This window comes from Trachurus trachurus, assembly GCF_905171665.1.
Source record: "Trachurus trachurus genome assembly, chromosome: 3".
Lineage (NCBI taxonomy): Eukaryota > Metazoa > Chordata > Actinopteri > Carangiformes > Carangidae > Trachurus > Trachurus trachurus.
Window position 1 is genome coordinate 15,679,163 of NC_139893.1, and position 25,259 is coordinate 15,704,421.

At 41.6% G+C, this 25,259-nt stretch overlaps 1 protein-coding gene across 1 annotated transcript in view; it reads right to left on the bottom strand.

Annotated features, from left to right (window-relative positions):
* Positions 1–25,259, bottom strand: part of ush2a (Usher syndrome 2A (autosomal recessive, mild)) — a gene marked incomplete at its 3' end in the record, with an annotated part of 184,671 nt that overhangs the window by 49,912 nt on the left and 109,500 nt on the right. The window contains exons 52-62 of the mRNA XM_084001543.1: positions 24,131–24,465; positions 22,756–22,911; positions 21,937–22,100; positions 21,456–21,665; positions 18,213–18,415; positions 18,011–18,123; positions 16,830–17,058; positions 14,643–14,811; positions 14,300–14,521; positions 4,007–4,230; positions 2,925–3,261 (exon numbers count right to left, since the gene is read on the bottom strand). Coding sequence (XP_083857669.1) covers positions 2,925–3,261; positions 4,007–4,230; positions 14,300–14,521; positions 14,643–14,811; positions 16,830–17,058; positions 18,011–18,123; positions 18,213–18,415; positions 21,456–21,665; positions 21,937–22,100; positions 22,756–22,911; positions 24,131–24,465 — 2,362 coding nt within the window. The remainder of the gene's footprint in view (positions 1–2,924; positions 3,262–4,006; positions 4,231–14,299; positions 14,522–14,642; positions 14,812–16,829; positions 17,059–18,010; positions 18,124–18,212; positions 18,416–21,455; positions 21,666–21,936; positions 22,101–22,755; positions 22,912–24,130; positions 24,466–25,259) is intronic.

The window sequence follows — 25,259 nt, forward strand, 5'->3', positions numbered from 1 at the left end:
TTCAATGAATGGTGTTTGTTAATGGGAATAAGTTGCAGTAAAATGTGACATGACCCTGCCACAAAGAGAAGGAACAGAAAATATACTAAATTTAAAGATAGCACCTAGCAAGATAAGCCCAACGGATTTTGTATCTGTATATGCTATTCATGAAAGACATAACAGACATGCTAATACAAAATAAAATAGTAACAATAGCTCCATCGTTGCAGCTGCACTGGGAGTGATCCAACATACTGTACACACCTTATAGTATATGCATATTAACCACATTCACTACACTGACTATGTACTATCACTGGTGCATAGTTGTCAGGGCTGTGACTGAAGCATTCTGGGAGATAGGTTGTTACAACCCTTCTGGTGCGGTATACATACAGGAGCATATATACATACAGATGCATGTGCACACAATTACACACACACACGTGCATTATTTTTAGGAGTGTTAAGGGACCAATGCTGTAAATGAAACCACGTTTTAACCACCAGTCTGGGACTCTTGTCTTTACTACTGTGATAACTGAAGCAACAACATGCACACACTGACACACACATGTAAATAGAACACTTAAACAAACACGCCTGAAAACGGTCATTCAGTGTGATTGATTGGTTTGACAAGAGTATAAATATCAGTTGTGTGTGAATACAACTGTATACATTTAAAACATTAATTGTATATGTGTCACTATGTGTTGTCTACCATAGGTTTTTCTCCCAGAGAAGTATAGCATGATATCATGTGTGTGTGTGTGTGTGTGTGTCTGTGTGTGTGCATGAGAAACATCTGGCGTATGGTGGGTGGCGACAGCTTTATGTGCCTCTGCCCAGATGGTGTCACAGCATCACCTAGAAACTCTTATCCTAACCACCCCATGCCCCCTCACTCCTGCCTCCCCATCACACATACACAAAGTAAAGGAAACACATACGCAGAACCACATTCACTACAGACGGACACTTAGATAGCAACTAAATGGACACAAACACACACAAAACACGTGTAATTATAACCACCCACTCACATACTGTACATACACACACATAACACACACAACCACAATAAGTCTTGTAGTCTTGATTAAACAGATGTAACTACCCAGATAAGTAGTGTGGATCAACTAAACATCCTGACACACACACACAGGCCAGACACTCCCTTTGGACAGATAACTAGGTAAAGAACATTGAAATGGGTTTTAAGCGCCCATCTCTAAGTTTTAATGATACACAAGTGTACAGAGAGTTACCACGTTACAGCTATTAATGTACATTGGAACAGCTGCCTGTGTGTGTGGAAAGGCATCTGTCTGTAAAGCACGTTGATTGCAGCGGCTGATACATATAGATTAAATGCAGACTTGGTTTCTGCAGGCTCTCTTTTTCTGAGTGATGTGTTTCATGATGGCTTTGTGTGTTGAGGCCATCGTGATATCAGATTGTCTAAAAGAATTCCAGATGATTTAATTAATGCAACAGAAAATTTGATTCTGTAAACAAAACTGTACAAAAACAACGATTACACTTGGTGGGACGTGGAGGGGCAAATGGCTAAACAAAAGATATTTTTATTCTAAATGCTGGCAACACCCTTGTTGAGTAGTTATTGTATACAGAGACATGCTTGCACCATAGAAAACATTATTGATGGACTAACTGAGCTTAATGACAATCCTGCTGAATAGAACCTTCACTTTTTCTCCATGTTTTAACTGCAACAGGATGTAAGAGAAAGTTTTATCAAAAGGTAGAAGGTGTCAACCTGTGTGGTTTCACTCAGGCAGCTTTACTTGCTACTTGAAACTACAAATTTGGATAAGAAGAGCCCCCTGAATAAACCCACCATTCCTCTGGGAATGGTGGGTTTGAAAGAAGCAGGTGTTTAATCTGCCTGCCTGATCAGATCACTAGCTGACTCACAAGCAGCTAAAACTTTAGTTTCCTAAAATTTCTAACAAGCTGAAATGTTTGAGCAGTGATAAGCAGTGGTGACTGAAGAGGTGGCTCATGGGAGGGATTTGGGGGGGGATACAAAAATGGCACATAAAAATGTTTTAAAGATGGGCGATAAAACAGCTGATTTGCTTTGAAGAGGTGGTGAAACAGATAGAGGGTCACAGAGGAGGGGTTATTATCAAAGACTACTACAAAAGTGATATTCACCAGATGAATAGAAGTTCAAGACAAAAATGATAAAATAAACACGATAAACTTAAATGATGGCTTGTGTTTCTACTGACCACACACACACACACACACACTGTTACGGTCACTTTCGTAGGTTGAGAAGGGGGTGGGGCTGCCATATTGTGTAATGTTTTGATTGGTTGCCTGGCTACCTGTCCGCTTAAGTCTGACGTGAGCGGAAGGAGCGGGGAATGCTGGGAAAACGCCAGAGTGAGAGCCGCGTGGAGACGCGGCTGCAGCCCCGCTGAGTAGTCAAGGGATCTTGACGATGAGAAAGGACACGTATCACCTCAAGATTGAATTATTGTTTAGTTATTGTCTCGTCCACCCACAAATGAACTAACAAAGCCACGACCGCGTGACGACGGACTGAGGTCGACGCACGCAGGACGCCGAGCTGGTGCTGGTCCGGTGCCGCTGCAGCAGGACGCCGGTCAGCTAAGAGGGATTCGCCGGCCAAGCTACAGGTGATGACCGTGAAGCAACTGGTAAGTCAAAACATTGCACTATATGGCGGCGAATTCTACCAGACTCCAGGGTTTCAGTAACAGAAGTATGTGCACCTGTGACCGCCCTGAAGCCTAAACTTGTTAGAGCCTTAATTGTGAAGTTGACTTGCCAGGGTGGCGCGTGGTCGCGACACACACACACACACACACACACACACACACACACACACACACACACACACACACACACACACACACACACACACACACACGCACGCAAATTACCTGTGTAGGTATATATGCTGGCATCTCCGCTGTGAACTACTTCCTCATGTGACGGACACAGGTTTCCCTCATATCTCCTGTTCTCAGCGTGTGTGCGATTGAACGTGTCTGCCATTTTGTATGTGTTTCTGTTCGTATCAGTGGGCAGGCTCGCTGTAGTAAGAGTTTCCTGTGTGCTGCTGATGGCAGGTGAGTACACTGTCGAGGGCGTGTCAGCGAGCGTGCGCGCAGACAGCACCCATGTGCAGGCGGTCGTGGATGGATCGAGGTCACAGGAGCCGCAGTAAGCTGTGGATGCTGCGGCTAGGGGACACACGGTCCCCTGAAGACACTGGTGCTGGATGAAGAACGGAGGGAGAGAGAGAAAGAATGAGGAGGGGGATGAGGTGGGAGGAAGGAGGAGTTAAATAATTTGTTAAAGGTATTACAACAAATTCAGGGGAGCAGGACACAAAACGTGAAAAAAAATCTTTGACTTCCTCCTATTAAACACTTTCTGTGGTTTGGCTGAACACAGGAACCACAACAGAAGCAAAAACTGTCTGAGCTCTGCAGCGTCTCTGTGTCTAACACACACCCTCACTTGCAGAATATGACTACGTGTGTGTGATTATGTGTGTGTGTGTGTTATGCATGGGTCCTTAATGACATCATTAGAGCTAATGAGAGTTCCTACCCTTTGTCCCTGTGTGTGTGTGCCTCTGTGTGTGTATGGGCTACGTGTGTGCTTTTCTCATGCTGACTTAGGAACACACAAACACCGCACGACCCCAGTTGATAAATGGAAGATGGCCCGGTCCCCAACTCCTGATGTGACATTATGTGTGTGAGTTTTAGAGAGAAAGGAGGGAGAAAGAAAGGGGAAATAATTCTGCCAATGTCCATTGGACATGCAGACCCTGATTTAGTTTTGATGTAGTCTCACATCTTGCAATTCTGTGTGTCCACATCCAGTTGACATGACTGAACAAAATAAAACTGACAATTTGATTCATACAGTGTCATAACACAACGTAGCACAAAGAGAGAGAGTCACACATTAGCATTAGATACAGTGAGAGATACAAACACGTCTCACATACCTGAATCGACAAGCCGGGGGTGGGTCGATCAGCACATACGTGTCGTTGAGGGTTGTAGCCAATCCCATTGCAGCATTTCTCTTCCTGATGTATGACCTTTGACCCACAGCACTGCAGCGTCACTGTGGCATTGCCAGCAGGGTGCATAGTGGGATTCCCATCTTTCCCCACACAGCAAAGAGAGGTTGAAGAGTTCATATACTCTTGACCACAGCAGACAAAACCTAAAGACAAGAAGTATTGTTTTATTCGCATTTTAATGTTTAATTAATTATTTTTTATGTTCAACTTTCTGTTCTTTTCCTCCTCTTTTGCTGTTCTGCTTGTCCATGCATAGCACCCTTTATTCTGCCTGTTCTGTTTTTCTCCTGTCCTTCTCCCACCATATCATCTCCTCGTTCCTCAGCTCCTTTCCCTTCACCCCCGTCCCTTTTACACTCATCTTCTCTCCACACTGTAAATATATTCAGGAAATGCTGGGCTGTGTTGTCTCTCTTCTCACTTCCCAAACTCCCTGTCCCTCTTCTCTTCCATCTCCATTTCCCCATCTGCGCAGATAGAGTATTTAAGCTGCTCTGAATATTAGTGCGCATTTTCTCTTATCGACCCTTCTACACATTCCCCTCATCTCCCCCTCCTCCGCTGCACGCCTCCTTTCCTCTCCCGTATTCATCTCTATACAGCAGCAATATTCAGGCTATGCCGTCGGAGGAGTGCAGGGGAAGAGGAAGTGTGTTTTTCTGAGAGCTGCCATCTCTGACAGTGATAGGTGATGTCTGTCTGCCGCCACTTCACCTTCAGCAGCAAGGTGACATTTAAAATACATGATATCACTCCATTTCTGTGTGAATGTTTCGCAGGTGTATATCAAATTTCAAGCATGTTTCTTCACCTTCTCCACTTCATATTTCAAATCCAAATAACTTGAATCACTTTGAATGACTGACAAATTAAAACTGTTTAGCACCTGCAGATTCGAGGTAAAGAGATTATTGCAAGAGAAAATGATGTTCTGCTCCAGAGAAGCTGTCAAAGGCTTCATTTTATACTGGTTAGAAATGTGAAAGTTACTCTGCTAAACAATGATTTGACAGAATAACATGCTACTGTAGGTCAATGACCAAGATTATTTATGTCCATATAAAACACAGACTCCACATTGTCACATGCATATACATTTTCAAATGGATATGGGTAGCGATCAAAAAATGGGTGACGTTGGCTCATGCAGTCTACGTTATGCTGGTTTCAAAGAATAAAAATGAAATTTAATTGAATAGTTTACACGTAAAAGACAGTTGCAGTTTTGTCCATGACTAGGCCAGAATTCATATCACACAAGTCAAAATTACTGCTTCTCTATTTCATCTTCAATTCTAAATCAAGTAAATACATCAAGTATTAATTTTCAACTTATCACCATTCTTTTCCCTGCTTTCAGTTTGTTGTTGGGGATTAACATATTTGTTAATTAGCTTCAGGTTATGCATTGTGTACAGATTTAAAAGCATACAATGTACGTTATAACTCTGATTCAATCAGTTTACTGCAGCTGCATCAAACTGATATAAGTTTGTCCTTATAATAAATTTCAAAGGCAATAAGTCTACACACCTGGGTGTAAACAGTATGAAACTATGAACTAGCAGGTGACTGAAGGGGTTTGCTTCATAATAACAGCCTTCCTCTGGTTTGATGGTCTAAGACCTCTCCTGATAATACAAATGCTACACCCTAACAAAGGGAGGGAGTTTAGAAAAAAACTCACGCTCATGTGTATTAGATTAAAGTTTGATCATGGACATGGAAGTGAAATAAGATTGGCAGCAGCTTTTACCCAGAAATTACACAGGTTGAACCAGTCTGGTCACCGTGACGTCAGCACAGCTTAGTCGAGGGGGAGGACTGTCCTGCTTTGGCCTTGCGATGGATTAAGGCTGTAATATTGTTCTGCTAAGATACTGAGTCAGCAACCACATACTGTGAGGACGTATTAGAAATATAAATGAGCATGGCGTTGCACGGCTAAAATATCACAAGTGTAATGATGCACGGAGGACAAGTCATATTTTAATGAGAAGTAAAAGCTTCCATTTCCCAACAGGCTGAAAAGACTGTATGGGATTTTATTAGTAAACAGTTAAAATAGTCTAACTTTCTTTCATAAGGTGTTTAGCAAATTTACCCTAACAGTTGATGACATGCTGATCTGTGGCACTATCTACCCCCAGCTGTGGTGCCCATTTTATTTGACAGCAGACATTACACTAAGTCATTGCTCTGTATCACGGCCTCAGCCTTTAATGGGGCTGCAGCTAGTTGTGGAGTGATGAATAACTTATTGTTTAACACCCTAATCAGCATTCACTCTTTGAGCGCAGGAAACGCTGTTAATTTAAGCAATCATTTCATTTAAAGGCCAAAAGTGGTGAACGGCACATATTTTCTACTGCGCTGCAGCGGTGCATTATATCCACGCCGTATCCATCACAGGCACCGTGTGACAGGAAAATGCATGTGTATGTGTGTGTGATTGTGTGACATAAAGGCAGTCTGACGGCTAGTAACTCACTTAGCAGCGGCAGCTGTTGCAGAGCGGGGGCTTGGTGGCCAATTCCCCCAGCGCCTTACTTCAGCTTCAATGACGCGCAAATAAACAGCTCAACACTTTTCCAAAATAGCTTCTCTCCACTTATCCCTCGTCCTCTCGCCATCCTCACCTCTACTCCTCCCTTCCATCCAGACAAAAGGCCCCCTGCAACTCACAGTTTTTACTGATTTGCGTCTGTGTCTTGTGCTTCCATCTACTCTCTGGAAGCCCAACTGTCTTTCTAACGATTCTCTCTTTCACTTCTAGAAGTGGCAACCTGAAGTTCAGGAGTTATCCCTTACTTCCTGTCCTCCCTCCCAACTTCTATGGTCTCCCCACCTCTAGTTGTCTGCCACCAGCTACCTGTTAGTTCACCCATGCTCTATCTTCTTTTCCTGCTACTCAGGTCCTACAGTTCTGTGTATCTGTGTTCTTCCCTTGTCCTCTTCTCTCCTCATCACTGTTCTTCATCTCCACCTCCCTTGTATCCTCTTTTCCTTCCAGTGTAACTCTCCCTCTTTCTCTCTTAACTCTCTTCGTACTGTACTGTACGCCGTTGCCTATGTCGCTTGTTTACTGTTCTGCAGCTAAACTTCACTATTGTATTATCACACATTCAGCAGAAATCCAATCCCTGTCTTTGTGCACGTTATCTGTGTATGGGTGTGTGTGATATGATTGCACAATTGTGTTAACGTTCTGACACACACACCTCCTATTTTCTCTTCCTCTCTATAAGCTCTGTGTGTTTGTGCAAGTGTATACATGTGTGTGTGTGTGTGCTGACAACATTTTATCACACACCTCTTGTTTTCTCTCTTGCATCGCAGAATGCTTCAGCCCTAATCTTCAGATTTATGTTGGATTTGCATACATTCGTTAATAGCATCGGGAGCAGCGCGTCAACACAAGGTGCTTAGACAACGTGAATTATTATTAGGGTTTCAGTCATTCCACTTAATGATAAGTCAATATTTAGCCCTGCCAATGAACTACTGATAAAAATGTGTGTTGTGGATTAGGGTTATCCGAGCTCTCTAGGAGACCAAAACCCCTCCACAACTTTAAACAAACCAAACACTTTTAAATACCTGAATATATTACAGCGGTTTGGCACAAAGTGCAGAGCAAGTGCGCACAAACACATGCATGTGCGTGTAAACCAGCACACACACACACACTGAAGAATCTTCCACTGACACAGACAGAGTGAGGACACACACATCTGCAAGCTCTCACAACAAAGAAAGGAGCATTTACAGCTTACAGACAAGTGTGCACACACACACACACACACACACACACACACACACACACACACACACACACACACACACACACACACACACACACACACACACACACACACACACACACACACACACACACACACACACACACACACACACACACACACACACACATTTGAAATATTTATTTATGCCCACATAATAAAGAAGTACAAGGGTTCTTGCACAAGGGACATAAACACTGCCAGTGCAGCACACACACAAACACACACTCACACAAACACGTCATGCATCTCTCAGAGAAACAAAAAAGTATATGAAGTATTCAAATAAACTATTCAAAATGCAAGTTTAAGTTTTTGAAATGTTCTATGGGCTGCATTTTTTATAAATCAGGCTCCCATTTTTAATCCCAACTCTACGACTACTGATATATTTTTTGTTGTATGTGAATTGTTGTTTATAGTTGTTTTTGATTGGTCCCAACTCCCAAATGAATGACGACACTTCAAGGTTTCTTATCAGATAATCAACCACACATTTGTTACTACGTGATAGTTAAAAGCAGCTCTCATCAAAACATGTTCACTGTATCAGCCTCAAAACTCCATTGTTGGTTCGACTCTCGCACACATGCACACAGGCCGTGCGTGTGACCGGTGTGCATGCGTGCACTTTGTGCTCCGAAGGGGAGAGACTATATGCCATGTTGAGAGATGAAATCACAGTGGATTGACTTTCCCAGTGTTCCCCTGTCGACACACACACACGCACGCACGCACACACACACACAAGGATGTTGGGGCAGCAAGCACACACACAATCAAACACAGCTCCCACCTGACTGGTTGTCCTCTTGTCTTTCTGATGTCTATTTTTTTTCTTTAAGATCTCAACATCAATACCAGCTGGATGTGTGTGACATTGTGCGCATTTGTGTGTGCATGCATCCCTGTAAGTGTGTGTCCTGAGTGTTTATGTGTGTGTGTGTGTACTGTATGTGTGCTGAGCTTAGGTAAATGCTTTGGTGGCACTTATATTTTCACCACTCTACAGGGATTCACTAAAGGCTGAGACACAGCATGCAGCTGTTCATGTGTATTTAAAGTGTCTGTGACAAACATGAGCGAGGAGCGCTGGGATGAAGAAAGAGGAAGTGATAAAGAAATTAAACAGCTGAGAGTTAACAAGGTGATAAAACAATGACAATATATAAGGGGTAAGTTTTGCTAAAATAAAGAACACATCATGTTGTATGATGTAGTTACATATGTGTCCAAAATTTGAGGGGCATGGAACAGATGATGATGGATAGATAACCCTGTTTCCTCAATTACACACACTTTAACATGTTATCCACTAGTTGGCTGTGTGTTTTAGAGCAGACACCTTCACCTTGCATTCAACTATCCAATCCTCACACACTGTGCCAGAGACATTGCATCTGACAACACAATGACCCCTAACCCATGGCCCACCTCCTTCAGGTTATCCATCACTGTCAGCAGTGAATCTTGAAGTTGGTGAGTATGGGATGGTGACCAGCATGAAGAGGTTCTCCAGCATCTCTGTGACTGTATAAACACTTCCAAGCGCTATGCACATCTTCTGCTTTTTCCACAGTTCAGTGAGAAAGAAGAGAAAACGTTTCAGTTCAAATGCTACGTCCAATGTTTAGCAGCTGGTGTGAGGCAACACCGGACAGGAGGGGGGATCTCAACAAACTGACATAACTCAATACAAATTATTTATATTTTTTGTCACTGTCATTTTGATTCTTCATTGTGAAAGCAAAAGAACTGCAATCAACTCAACTATGTCACCTATGGCACCGTTGTCACATGACCTTAATGACGTGACCCTGTTACTTGGATAAAGGGGAACTAAAACCACCAGCACACCTGGTATACTCCGTACAGGTAATATTTTGTAACTACATCCTGCAACAATCTGTGTGTGTATGTGCATGTGAGCTCAATTTGCTCCCCACTCTTACCTGGAAGTCTTTCACACTCACACACACACACACACACACACACACAAACACACACACACACAGCAGTCTGTCCTCATCTCTGTGTTCCCGACAGCCTCTGGTTTTATTCTTGCCAGTCATTAAAGTAAACCTAATAGAAAAGCCATCATCATAAATACATTAACAGAGAGAGAAATGTCTTCCTGTGTTCAGAGAGCACTCAATCTTCTAAAGCAGCCAGACGCTGCTGTTTGGAATCCACTACTGTTGGCCATTTGCTACCCATCATTGATGAGGGGCTTTTGGCATTGGGAAACACACACACACACACACTCACACAAACGGAGAGAAATACACACTCATAAAACTGTTGAGAATCTTTTGCTGGAGACAATGAAATGACGTGTGCAGGATGTGTGTATCTGCATGAAGAAACGATCAGGCACATACGCAGACACAGATACAGAAAGTGGAGCATGCATGCATCAAGTTGAAGTAATAAACCATGCAGACTTGTACACACTCATACACACAAACGCATCCACTCTCACAACTCCGCCAGGCTCGGAGTGAGCTAGCTTAACTACTGGGATAATTTCCCTCCAGCAAATGGTCACTGTGCCCTTGAAAAACATATTTGATTATTACTTTTTCCTCCCCCTCCTCTTTTTTTCTTTTAGCATCATCACAGCCATTTTCATCACGCGCTCTGATGATGGCACGGCAAGGCGCGTTAAGATAACACCCAGCACCGCCAGGCTTTTAACACTTAAACGGTGAAAAGGGATATTCAGATTTGTCCTTGAACGTTTGGATGGGGCCTGCTGGGCTGGGACAGAGGGAGGGAGTAAGGGAAGGAGTTAAAGGAATGCACACATTTTTTAAGATTCACTCACTTCAAGAAAAAGTGAGGAGGGGAGGGCATTTATGGTAGCACCCACAGTGAGAGATGGGGTAGGTTGAAGGGCAGATGGAAGAGTTAAAGAACTGCGCACTATAAAGAAAAAGTGTGAAAGGGAAATGATTAGTGGAGCGCGCACAGTGAGGCAGGGGACTTAGGGAGAGTCAGGGAGCAACGGGAGGCCAAAGACACCACACACGTTCCCTTAAACACCATCTAATCTCACCTAAGTCTTAGCTAAACATCTTACATACAACCTCAGAGAGAAAAGAAAAGAGAAGCAAATGAAGAGCTTAAAAGTTGGTCTTGAACCTACAACACAGGAGGAAATGCTGCACAAAAACGGAGGCACTTTTGTCCAAAAGCAAACAGTATTTAATCTACTTGAAAGTGAAATGAAAGCTGTTTAAACAAACTGGCAGATTTGGAAGGGAGGGATTTAGCAGAGACTTTGTGTTATTGTATAATAACTGTGGATGCTGAGGAAAGGATTACAGACCATCTCAATAATACCCCAAAGTCTAAAACTGGCCAGAGCAGAAGTTAGGCCGGCCATTTGAGATGGCGAAACAACTGTCATTTAACCAGGTGAGTTTGGGTAAAGTCACATGTATGATGCTATTTAGACTTCCTTCAAGTCTGTGTCTCCTATCTGTCTCCCATCAGTGACACACTACACTTTACTGTCGCACTTTGAAGCATTTTGACAGGGCTCACAGAGTTGGGGCCTAAACAGAGGCTTTTGTCTCAGTTATGTGACGAAAGCCAAAGTGAGATGTGAGCCACCGCTTGAGATGGATGACTGAGAGGAGCTTCCAAGAAACTAGTCTCTGTAAATGAGGTAAAGTATTCCAGAAAACCAACAACACATTTAGATTTTGGTTGAAGAAGTGGCCTGTGTGTGTTTTTTTTAATATATATATATATAATATATATATATATATATATATATATATATATATATATATATATATATATATATATATATATATATATATATATATATATATATAATATATATATATTATATTTAAGTTCAGAAATTGCAGCAGTTTCCCATTGTTTCTTTGGGTCAGATTGGACAAGATCAGATTTCTTAAATCCAGCCTACAACACATACATCTGTGTATGAATATGTTTTGCATATTTTTGGAAAAGTGTACACGTACGTGCTATTCAGTGTGTTTACACATGCATGTTTCCTTTTGAGTGTGTGTGTGCGGTTGTGTCTGACCGTTGTTGTGTATGCCTACGGATGCTTGTGTGTATAACTACATGTGCACATGTGCATGCAAGCCAATACGTGTATCTGTTGCCAGACGGCTGTCTCCTGGCATTGCTGTTCCCCTGCAGTGTGTGTGTATGGTTGTTGACAGTGTGGACGGTAATGTGTGATAGATCGCACTTCAGGGACCCCATAATCACATCAGCCTAACCTAGTCTATCAGCTGGGCACAATGGGATACCCTTCACTCCTCCTTTAATCTGCTCCATCTAGCTCTTCACCACTCTTCTCTCCTGCTTTCTTTCTTTCTCACTTACTTTCTTCCTCATTTTTTCGTTTCCTTTATCTGATTAATTTTTTAAACCATTTCTAAAAATCTGTTTCCCTACATTCCCTTATTCTTTTTTCTACTATCGTAATTTTTTAAATCTTGCTTTCTTATATTAATTTATTTACTATTGTACTTTATTCGTATCCTTCTCTTATTTCTTTCACTGTTTACATTTTTACTGTGTTTTAATTTTGTGTATCCTGTACTTAAAAAAAGAATTCCCTTTAATCATTAGTCCTTTTTTATTTAAATTTTCATTGTTCCTTTCTTCTCATTCTTCTTTTTCCTTTATTCCTTTCATTCCTCCTAAAATCTCTCACGACATCATTAAAAACACAAAACCCTGGACATGGTGAGAGGGAGCAATGAGAACGAGTGGTGCCAAGGTTAAGTATCCTATCCTATAATAGGTGTTGCTGTGTGCATGTTGTGTGAGTGTCTTGAAACAGACGTGTGGGGTCGAGGTTGCAGAGCCGGCCCCAGGGCTCCCCGACAGCGCGGTGCACCCGGCAAATGGCCCCTAGCCTTGCTAGCGCCGCTAGCCCTGCGATCCATCATACCATATGTTCTCAATGGGGAAGCTAACGCTAATGACTGATGAGTGGAAGGGAAGGGGGCATAAAGGGAGGGAGGGAAGGAGGGAGAGGAGTCGGAGTGGGAGGAAGAAAAGATGATAGGCGGAGAAATGAGGAGCAAGACGCCAGAAGAGGAGACAGAGAAGGTGGGGAAACAAGTTGAGGAAAGGTAACAAAGAAGATGACAAAGGAGAAAGAGGAGATGGGAAATAAATAAAAAGAAGGAGGCAGAAAGGAAGAGGAGCATATGCACTCCTTGGGAGGCCTCCATAAATGAAGGATGACCATGTAGCCTGCTCAGTAGGAAGAGAAAAGAGGATCCAGCGGAGAAGAAGAAAAGGGGACAGATGAGACAAAGAAAGTGACAAGGGGACAGAACATGAAAGTACTGTATACTAGAAATATTTTAAAGTCATTAACAATGTCATAAAATATAATATGTTGAAAAAAAATTAAGTTGAAAACATTTTTTTTCATAATAAGAGAGGAAAAAGTCATTAAAAATCAAAACCATGAAATTATAAAACTTAAAAAAAAAAAAAAAATAAAAGTATTGTTTTTTTGTTGACTTGCTTTCTAGGAACTTTTTAGTGGGCATGCATGTGTTTTTATGTGGGCAGGGATCTTGTGTGTGTGTGTGTGTCAGTGTGTTTGCGGGTAGGCTAATGGAGTGCTATAGGCCTGCCCATATGGGGCCATTGTTTATGTGTGATGAATAGAGCCCACGTGTCTGTCTCTGGCACTCAGCACTGAGCGAACCCTGCCGAGGGCACCCTGTTGACTCTGTGCACGCATGTTTGTGTGTATGTGTGGGTGAATGTAATATGTCTATATGTGTGATAGAGAGTGTGTGTGTGTCTGTGTGAAGGAGAGAGAATGAGTGTGTATTTGTCCTGCTGTGTGCTTGGCAGTGCCCTCAATGGTGCCATCCCAAGTGTGTTTCATCATCATCTGCCATGACAAAGATGTCTAATGACACACACACATACATATACACTCACACACACACACACACAGTCCCATCTGTGCCATGGTATCCGGGTGCTTTGGGACACTGCAGGAGAGGAGGAAAGGGAAACGACCCCACGTTCCTGCACCATGTGTCTAACTCAACCCTCCTTGCTTTACTCTCTTGTCCCGTTGTTTTCTATCTTTTCCATCACCTTCTCCTTTTCCCCCCAATAAACATAATAACATTACTAGGGACTAAACTCTGACAAAATCCTTTTTTGGGCCAAAGTAACTAGTTTTCTGAGCAAAACCCCTTTGGTTGATTGGACTTAACAATGAAGGATTTTCTCTGACAAAAGCAGTTCTGTATCAAACAGGCTCAGCAGGCCATCAAACTTCACCCAGTGTGCTTTCACTGCTGAGCAAAAAATCACTATTGTAACAACAGTGGTTTGTGTGTGTGTGTGTGTGTGTGCGCATGTTTCCCTCACTCACCTGGGGTATATGCATGCACTTCCCCTCTCTCAGCATCACCACAGCACACCAGTGAATCATCTACAATCCAGCCTCCACAGCACTGGACCCCATAGCCGTCATGAAGGCTCCCGCTACAGCAGAGCTGGCCGCCTTTCATGGCGTAAGGAACCCCCCCACAGCAGCTGTCCCCCAGCCCCACTGAGACTCGGCCCTGCGAGTGGTCAGGACAGCAGTATTCATCTACAAAGACAAGGACGGATGAAGGCAACACTAGAGGAAGATAAAGTCAAATTAAGAAGAAAAGAGCATATCCCACGTAAATATAAACATATGGAGTGATATACAGTACAGTACAACTCACTGGCTTTTATACCAACGTAGTATCCTCCACAGCACTGGTGGTCAGGCAGAGCTCGGAGCAGTTTGCCGTTGCAGCAAACTGGGTTGGAGGAATTATTAAAACTCAGGTAACTGCTCTCACAGCAATGATGATGTGGCTTCTTGTTGTACAATTGTCCCCTGCAGCAAACCTACACACAGAGGCACACACATGAGAGTGTGCACAGAGCAAAATCCACACAAATAGTGAACAAAATTAAACTACTTATGTAAGGACAGTGAAAGTCCTTTAAAAGGAAAAGTACTCATGAACTACTACTTTACAATAATGCATATTATTGTATTGCAAGTAACGCATTAATTCACAAATAACTTCAATGTGGCAACCGGTGAAGATGATAACTTCTATACTGCTGGACAGTTTAATCCTTAATAATACATTATGTTTAATTTATCAATTACACTTGATTAATGAATGAATAATTTAAATGTGGAAAATAATTTCAAAATAAAAGCAACACAGTAAAAGTTACAACAGTTGGCTCCAAATTGCACAAGAGAAGAAGCATTAAGGTGCAGGAAATTGAATTATTCACATTCAGTACAAGTGCCTCAAAACACCACTGAAGTAAAGTTACTTATTACTACTTATTTACTTTTAACTGGCTTTGACTCCTTCATTATGTAAAATCTGTAACTTCATCACCTCTGTGGTGACTCAAATGGAAACAATTGTATATGATTTAGTGTCTACACACATAACCCATGTTTTGATAATACTGAGTTCTGTAAAGAAATAACATCTTATTAAATCTGTGTATTTTGTCAGCATTAACCTCAAAGCAAGACAGCAAGACACAAATAAAATACAGTTTCTTTGTGACTTTATGAGGCTCTGATGAGCATCACAGTTTGAACACAAAACTCAGAGAATATCATACTGGCTCATTCAAGACATTACAAACATTATTTCATTAACCTTCAAAGGAAACAGCATGTGTACTCAACTTTGTGTTGTAAACTTGAACAAACAATATAATGAAGGGTCCTGTGAGTACATGTTAGTGATATGCAGGGATATTTCTTTTTCTTTTATGTGCCTGGTTCTATTAAACATTGTCACTTCACACAAAACTTAAATCGGTGTCTATTTGTATTTGGATGTATGAGCTTATAATAAATATTGTTTTTGTTTGTGCCCCTGGCTGCTGTAGAAGTAAATGTATGGCGGGTGGTTATTGTGCCAACTTGGCTGGCATTCAGTGACACAAGGATGGAAGTGAATGCAGATGACAAGTTAATCTATTTAGAGAAATGAATCACTGAGAGCATGGCTATCCATCCAACATAAATAGTGTGTGCACTTGGAGGAGGAAACAGCCAAGTGTGTATTTGTCTAATCGTCTCTGTATATTTTTGTGCTTGCAAGTCTGAGGTCTGGTGAGTACACAGCAACACGAGTCATATTCTTTACTTAAAGGGGAACTATGCAGGATTTTTAGCTTAACTATGCTACATTTTTACCTTAATTAAACAGCTGTGGAGTAATTGTGATGGTTCAATAAATTACATGTAACTTGTTACGAGGGAGAATGGAGGCTCTCTGCCTTAGTGTCTCTTGGCTGAAAAACGCACTCCGTAAACCATAATCTCTTGTTTATGATGGATAAGACTACACAAATATACACGTCGTAACATCGTATATGATATATAACGTTATCTGCCGCTCTATTGATTGATTTCTCGCCAGCTTTGTTGTAAACAAATGCACATAGCCAGGAGGAGGGTTGGCAAAATAGTGGAAAAGCGACTTGCACAGTTCCCCTTTAAGATCAGATGTTTTATAATGTGTTGTTGTGCCGCAAAGGTTTTAATCTTTACTCATGACAAGATCTAGCTAAAAGGGACCCTGATATCCAGGTGAAAAAAGTGTGGAAAAGAGAATTGTGACAGAAATGCATCTTCCATAATCACTGTTTGGGTTATATTCTGCTTTTTAAAACAAATTGTAATTTACTCCATATGTCAAAAATACACCCTCATCACATGTTGCAGACAGGTATGTGATGTTCCAGGTGACAAAAAAATGCAGCAAGGCAAAAAAGTGTAAAAAGTGCAATCCTCCAGACGATCAGCATAATATTGATTAGTGCATGTCCTTCAAGGTGGAATACATGACAGATACATTAAACATCCAGACTATAATCACCTGTGTGTCAGGACTGAAGCAGGACGTCCCACACACACCATGATTCACAGGACACTGCAGGTAGGAACATCTGAACCTTAAACCACCGACACCTCCTGACTCTTCAACCCCAGAGGGTGTGACCCCTGTTGACCCACTGGCACACGACCTCAGGGTCCGTCTTAAAACCTCGTAACCCAGCATGATGCCACTGGGGCTGCCTGGAGGGGACCAGTCCAACCTCACTGCCCTGCAAGAGAGAGCGAGACTCACATTTGTGTGCGCGCACAGACACACAGACACACACACACACGCATTCATGCATGGTTAATGCTTGACAAAGTTGAGTTACAGTGTCAGGGTGTGTGTATCTTTATACACTTCACACTATTGATTTTCCTCTGTTTTATCTCTGACATCTTTGGCAGGGGAAGACCTGTGTAGTAACACGCAGAGTTACAACTTCCACAGTCTCCTACAGAGAAAATAAGCCACAAATCACCACTTCCGTTGCAACTGCAAGATTAGCAGGATGATGGCTTCTGTCAAACACTTTAAAGCATTTTAAATGTCATTAAATTTCACTTACTGCAAAAAAACCCATCAGTTTACCATCATACTTTTTGGAGGCTGTTAAAAAGTAACCTCATCTGACTGAATTATAGAGTCATATGACCATATAACTTTTATTAAATCAGGTGACCTCAGTTATAAAATACAGTATTTTAATGTATGACTATGTGCTTAACACTTTATATAGCTTATAAGTAATTATGACTGAATTATTCAGGTGTATTTAATGTTAAAAATAAATCTCAATCTTGTGTCTTGGGGAGCTGTAGATAGATACAGTTTTAGTTTTTGTGAATGTAGCCTACAACTGACCTTTTGTAATAAAAATGAATTCAATAATACTTGATATACAGATTACTAACACTGACTAAACCTGCATTTTTGCACGGTTCTATTAAAATGGCCAAACAATTTGCTGTGTTGGTGCCAGTTGTATTGATTCTATTATGTCAAACCTGCAAACCAACCTTCTACAGTACACTGCCGATAAACACTATCGATTACTGCACTCAAACCAAAGGTTGTAAAATTTCATGAACCTGGGACAATGGCAACACTTAACAAAAGGTTTAAGAAACATTTTCATTCAGATAAAAACTGAAAACACGTGCAGTACATCGTTGTATTACCTGGGACTGATCACTTGAGCGTGTGGTGCCCCCAGGTCGGCCGGCAGATCCTCCACTGTTGTTGTCTGAGTGACATCGCTTCTCACACAGGCATACACAGTACACACCTCCACCTGAAAGTCACACCAAAACAACAGACTAAAACGTAACGTACAGACTTGCTTGTCTGTGTCTGGGTGTGCATGATTTCTTTTGTGCTTACCTGTACGTTGTAGATAGTGAAAGGCAGTAGGTCCCGCAACAGGAGCGAGCCTGAGCTGTTGTCTACACTGCCATAGAGACGGTCGTTTACGTAGATGAAGTAGCCAACAATTGCTCCATTTGGCTGTAGAGGAGGGAGCCAGAGCACACGCACCGTGTTGCTGTCTACTGGAACCACCTCTGGGGCGGACATGCCCTCTGGCTCTGAGGATGGTACATGTGAGGACAGAAACCCAAACATTATTTAACATTATTAAAATAATGACACAACGAAGACTGGAGACATGTCCACCTTAAAACACACATTTGAGGGAACCACTGTTCTCATCGTCACACGTAAGCTATATGTACTGCTATGTACATGATCGACTGCCTCCACTGTTACTGTGCTGTAATTTAAAAAAGTGCTGCAAGAGATGGTATTTGTGTTTTGACTTTTGGAGGCAAATTTCTTCCCCATGATCACCATGAAAACTGCCTGTGCAGTGGTTGAATTCATTTTTAAAAGCTATATCACTAAAACCTTAAAATGCCCATAAACAGTGCTGCATTATTGATCATCAGATCAGACTTGTGGGAGAAAATGGGAGAAAAAACATTTGACAAGTATCATTCTCAACCTGGGGATACATTGAATTTGAATATCTTGCAAGCTTCTTTTAAGGTTTTCTATTTTCTCACAATTACAGGAGACTCAGACCAACAGACATTTCAGACGTCACACTTCAGCACTTTTAACCACCCCCACATTCAAGGACTGCATAAGCGTGACAGATGTTCAGACAGAGCTTAAGTGCATATGATTATATGTACAGCACAAGAGTGAGAATGTGAAATGGTGTCTCTGGCCTGGCCCTCACCTGGTTAAAGTCCTACTTATCGCACAGAACACAGCGCATCTTTGATAATAATGCTATAATGATAAATTCTCATGTGAAATATGGAGTACCCCATGGCTCTGTTTGTGACCCCTCTGCTTTTCTCTCTCTCATCGCATTGCGCTTTCTCTTCACTCTCACCCTGTTGCTCTCTGCAGGTCTTTCTACTTCCTAAGCTGTAGAGTCTAGATCTGTGATTTAAAACACATATGATGCCATCCGACAGCTGCTACGACTACTACTACTACTACTACTTATTATTATCATTAATATTATCAGTATTATCCCTTTCTTCAACTCTCTCACTCTCTCAATCTAGTTGAGACTAGCTGCCTGTTTTTCTGTGCCACTGTCCCCAAGACACTGTGTGATCTCTGTAATTAGTATTATTGAGTTCAGTTCAGACTCAAATTGAGGAGTGCCCTGACATAAGTTCTGTTGTGATTTGATGCTTTGTAAATAAAAACTCAACTCAACTTCTCTTAGCTAAGTGCATCACTTAGAATAATTGACAGATTTTGTACGACCAGCACACATCTTCTTTCTCTACCTTATAGTTGACCATGAATCTTTCTTTAAGACGGTCTCTACCTTTCTAAATTGCGTTATTATAGTCTTTCTCTCTTTGATCGTCCTTTCAATCTAATTCCTTTAATTCCCTTTCTTCACTCTTCCAAGAAATTCTCTGTCAGCACACCCATGGAGGATACTACACCAAAACTCCTATGGTGATTGATATACTATGGTAACCTATAGGAAATGAGTCACGGATACAGAGGCAAAATAAAGGGGTGAATTACAGAGACACTGAAGGACACTGGAAAATCTGACAAATAGAGGACAAGCGAGAGATAATCTGTGAGGGGAAATATAAGGGGGCGTGAAATAAATTAAATTCCAAAGAGAGGGAGAGGAAGAGTGTTAGTAATTTAACTTTATTATGTTTTCTACGAATGATAATGGTGATCAAGTTCAAAGTAGAAAAAAGTGAGAATGAGAACCAAACACAGAGGAAGTGAATATGAGATGGTGCGTGAGACAGGTAATCATAAAGACTCCATTTATTATTCTAAGTGAAAATGCACTCAGCTAAGAGAAGTTAACCCAATTCATTTGCTGCCAATGCACTTACCTAAACGCAACCTACTGCTCTACATTTCATTTACTGCAAGATGGCATTATCAGCGCAATACTGCACACAGAGCCTCTTTCACCCACACACACACATTTTTCTTGCCAATTAGTCCTGATGTTAGCATTGCCCTATAGATTGCAGGCCATGTTAGGATGGTTGGTAGGGTTGAGCTGCATTAGTTAAAATATATTTGGCCTTGGTGTATGTGTGTGTGTATGTGTGTGTGTTGCGCACACTCTTATGGCTGTAAAATAATGAAATTACCTCCAGAGCCCTCTCAGTTAAACGAGCCGTGCTTTGCCTTTAGCACCTAATGATTTTCTAATGTTTTTAATGCACTTTTTATTATACTGCTTAGATTAGAGAGAAAGAGAGAGGCCTCTGACATATGATTATACTGAGACTGAGGAAAAAAAAACAGACAGAGATGGCCAGAGAGAGGGATCGAGAGGGAAAAGGCGATAGAAAGAAAACAACAGACACAGTAAGCGGCCTCTGACATATGATTACACAGGGTGATTTGAAAGATAACCCTTACATGCTGGAAGACTGAACTGAGAGTTGAAGAGCAAAATTAAAGAAAAGTCGTCATGATAGTTGGATACTATTGTGCAAGTCATAAGTTAGTTATTCTTTTTACAAATATGAACCGATTAGATAGAGATAGCTAAAGATGTAAGAGCAAATGAGGCTCTCTTAAAGAGGTTATTCATAATGATATTATTCTCTATTTTTAATTTAAACATCAAGGACAGATTTTTTTCTTGAATTACTTTTATCCCATAAAATCACTGAAAAAAGCCCATGTGATGTATAGCAGCTGTATCATAACGTACAGTAATTACATGACAGCAAATGACATGGGAGCAGTCATGTTTGCTGTCATTTTTGACACACACAACACAGATTGTGTGTGTGGCTTTGTGTGCAGTTTGCATGTCGTGCCAACAAGCATTTTACAACACCTTAAATCTGCCTCACACACACACTTTGTATTGATTTCATGCCTCACTACATGATGTGTTTAACATCTCCTGTGAAGCCCAAAGACACAGAGAAATGCACATTAACACAGACACCTCTCTTGGATGTATTGAATTTGTGTACAGTACATGACATACTGATACATACACATACACACATACACCCCCACACATATACTGTATATATACATACATAAACCAGCTTCTAAAATCAGCAGTTGTCCAAAATGCCACAAACATACACTTACCTCCATCCTCCGTGGTGACGTTAACTATTGTCTTGGTTGTATTATGTGCTCCGTTAAACACTGCTAATGACAGCAGGTAACTGGTACTGGGCCAAAGGTCACGTATCACTGTGGAGTTGATCTCAGAGGGTAAAGTCAAGATTTGACTTGACTTGTGGGACTCTATTGTGAGAAAGTAAGATTCCACTTCTCCTTGCAGGTCTTGCAAAGCTGAGGAATAAAGACAGAGGGAGAGGAGTGACGGAGCAGCGAAAATAAAATATAGTAATAATAATCAACATTACTTCTCTATTATTGCTTTTTGATCATTTCCAAATGACAGAACAATTTCCAGAGAGGATCATGTCATAAAAGCACGACTGTGTGTCTCTAAGTCAGTGTGAAAAAACTCTTTGAGCTTCAAACATTTCTGAACAAAGACCTTCTCTGGGTGCAGACGGTGTGTTTGAGTGTGTGTGTTTAAGACAGAGGGTGATCTTACAGGGTTGTGTCCAGTTGACCTGCACCGCAGTGTGATTGATAGCATGGGCAGACAGAGATGGAGGCTGGAGGGGAACCCCCGCCATGGTCACCGCGGTAACAATCTCTCCTGAGGTGAAGCCCACATCATTATGGACCACTAACTGGTACTCGTATCGAGTGAATCTGTTGAGAGACAATATTTGTGTTAGGAAAAAAAAATGCTGCTGTAGATGGACTCCTGGTGCAAATACTACAAAAACTACAAAAACTACAAAAAAAAGAAAAATAGATTGATTGAATTAAGAAATTACAGAAATGGTAGTGTTGCTCTGTAAGTGGGATAAGGAAGATCATAATTTCAGTAATGCCTGCCTTTGTTTGTTCCCTCTATTACTCAACATTTCCCTTTCTTTGCAGTTGGTATTGCCAACATAGCAGATCTATTACATTAAACAAACACTAATTGCCTCTTCATGAACTTCTTCTCCTTTGGACATCCATTAAAAAAAAATCCCAGTGAAGTGAAAAGTGCTGACACGTTCAAATGTTTGTCAGTTTACTTCTTGAATAAAGCACAGTAGAGACACAAACCCAAAAAGAGTACAGCCAGAGCCGTTTAGCAAGCATGGAGGGGGAAAAAAAATCAGCTTCCACCAAGTGCCAAACTGAGATTAGGGGACGCTGTGTGAAAAACAATTTAATTCTTTGGGATATTTGCTTAATGTATCTTTGAGCGGTATTAAAAGATCGGCATCAGCGGCAGCTCGCCGATCAGCTCTGCACACACGGTTTGCTGCGGCGCCGGCGTTTGCTCTAGAGCTCATTTCAGTAATCTCACCTGCTTAGGCCTTTATCTTGGTAGAACAATTTGGTGCCGGAGTAAACATGGAGCCAGCGATGGAGATCTTCAGAGGGGGGAGGGGACGTGGCTGTTACTGTGGGGACCGTGGCGATGGCCAGGGGCTGGTGGGTTTTACGTCTGAGCAACTTGTATCTGAGGGGGAATTTTGAATAAAAGAAAAAACACACACACACACATAGTTGAATGTTTAGGAATGCATTAACACACAATACATGTACACAAATGCGCCAAGTTGAGCGCACAGTATCCTCATGGAAATACACACATGCCTGCATATGGATGCACACACAAACAAACTCTTACACACACAATTTCCAACTGAGTCTTCTTCTTATCACTCATTTCCTCCTCTTCTGCTGTTTTTCATCATCTCTATTCTTTTGCGCTCACTGTATCTCACCCCTCCCTCCCTACGCCCCTCCCTCTGTTGTTTTTTTCTGCAGGGTTTGTGTTTTCCTCTCCCCACAGTGATGCTAATTTTTGCTGTAATCAGAAGAGAAGGGCTTAATGCCGCCTTTTAACCAACCCACTTAGACAAACACACAGAGCTGAGCAGAGCAGAACAGAGAGACGGGCTCATGCATTTTAATCGTCTGCCAGGAAAATGGACCTTTATTTTAGGCCTAATCGCCGACAGAGTAGAACAGGACAGAACAAACGGACCAGAATGTGCATTAGGACTGAGAAAACACTGATTAAAAAATGCACAACACTTAGCTCATTACCAGGACACTCATGTTAGCAGCTTGTTAACGTGTTCCTGTCTGCTCATTTTCATAAGTTTCTCAGCTGCAATTGAACATCTCCAGAACGTCTCTCTCAATAACAACATGCTTTACATTTCAATCTTGGCTGTCTGGTGTCTAACTATAGACTGTAGCCAGTGGAATAAAACACAGAGTTGACTATGTAAACTCATGATGATTACACAGATACACAAACTAGGTCTTCATAATTAGCATTGGATTTTAGAGCTGATGAACTAATAATCATTTTTGCATTTCTTTTTCTTGGTTAAATTCATTCAATCTTTCAATCTAACTGGATCATGTTTGGAGCAATTACTGCTGTGTACAAAGTTGTTCATCTGACTTCATACTATGTCCATTTGTTGCTGATTTTTGGTGCAGATTCTGAATATTAAAAGTATTTTCACTGAAATACGCAGTTTGTTGTTCCTTATCGCCCAGTTTTTTATTAGGTTGGTGAATATAATTCAATTACCGACTCAATAGTGTGTTATCACCCACTAAGAACAATAATGTGATTACAATAAAGCGTTACTAGTACACTATCTTTAACCAAGAGTGGGCAGGAGTGTGATGTGGTGTTTGTGTAATATCAGTGTTACCTGACGTTAGGTCCATTTGGCCTGCTTGGTGGTTGCCAGGAAATGGCCAGGAAAGACTCACTGACTGCCACAACTGACAGTGGTGAAAGCTCTTGAGGGCTTGTGGGTAATGTGGTAGCTGGGGTCGGTAGACTTTCTGTGCACCCTCCAACTTGTCCACCACCCGTAGAGCACGCCAGCACAGTAACACTGTAGTTTGTGTATGGAATGAGGTCTGTGATTGTGACGTTGAGCTCAGATGCGTCGCCACTCTTGTGGAAGATCCGAGGTTCTGGGAGGCGGATCTCATAGCCGTGGATTTCTCCATTAGGAATGAGAGGAGGAGACCATGTGACCTGAAACATAAGTGTGTTAGATTTAAGTTCTGGGTTGTTCATTTGTTCAAGTACGGTATTGAGACAAATCTGTCTAGTACAGATAAAACTAAAGGCTTAGTTGATTTATTCCTCTCACTGTCCTATCGTCATTCAAGAGAAGTCATCTCATTGGTTGGCTGTGTGTTCTAAATGTTCTCGGCACACTGAGGGCGGCAGAAAGCTTTTACATGGATGAACTCCAGGAAGTCATAGCATAGTGCATGTGTGTGTGTGTACTGTATGTGCACAGTTTGCAGTGTGTGCACATGCAAACACACACCTAAATCAGTGTGTGAATGCATGCGAGTGCTATCAGCGCTACCACACCAGGTAGCATCCGTGTGTCACCTGGGTATGTGCACATACAGTGGCAGCGGTGGGATGGTCACTGTGTGTGTGTGTCTGTGTGTGTGTGGCAATTCTCTTGTGGGGAAAGATAACCTGACTTTGACTTGAGCAGAAGATTCCTTTCATCACATTTAAAAGAGGGTACACACAAACACACACAGCAAAGGCGTGCACGTGCACAAACACCATACTAAAATAATGAAAGCGGCAGGTAATGGAATTGCTGCATGCAAAAACAAAAGCTTGCTGCTGTTGAGCACTGCATCTGATTTGGAAACAGTTCAGTCTGTCAGCATTTCAGAGTGAGGATGAGGGTAACTGGCACACACACAAATAGTAATACACACACATACTTACAAATACACACACACACACACCTATGCATATTTGAATCACAGATATCTATAAAATAAATGTTTTGCTCG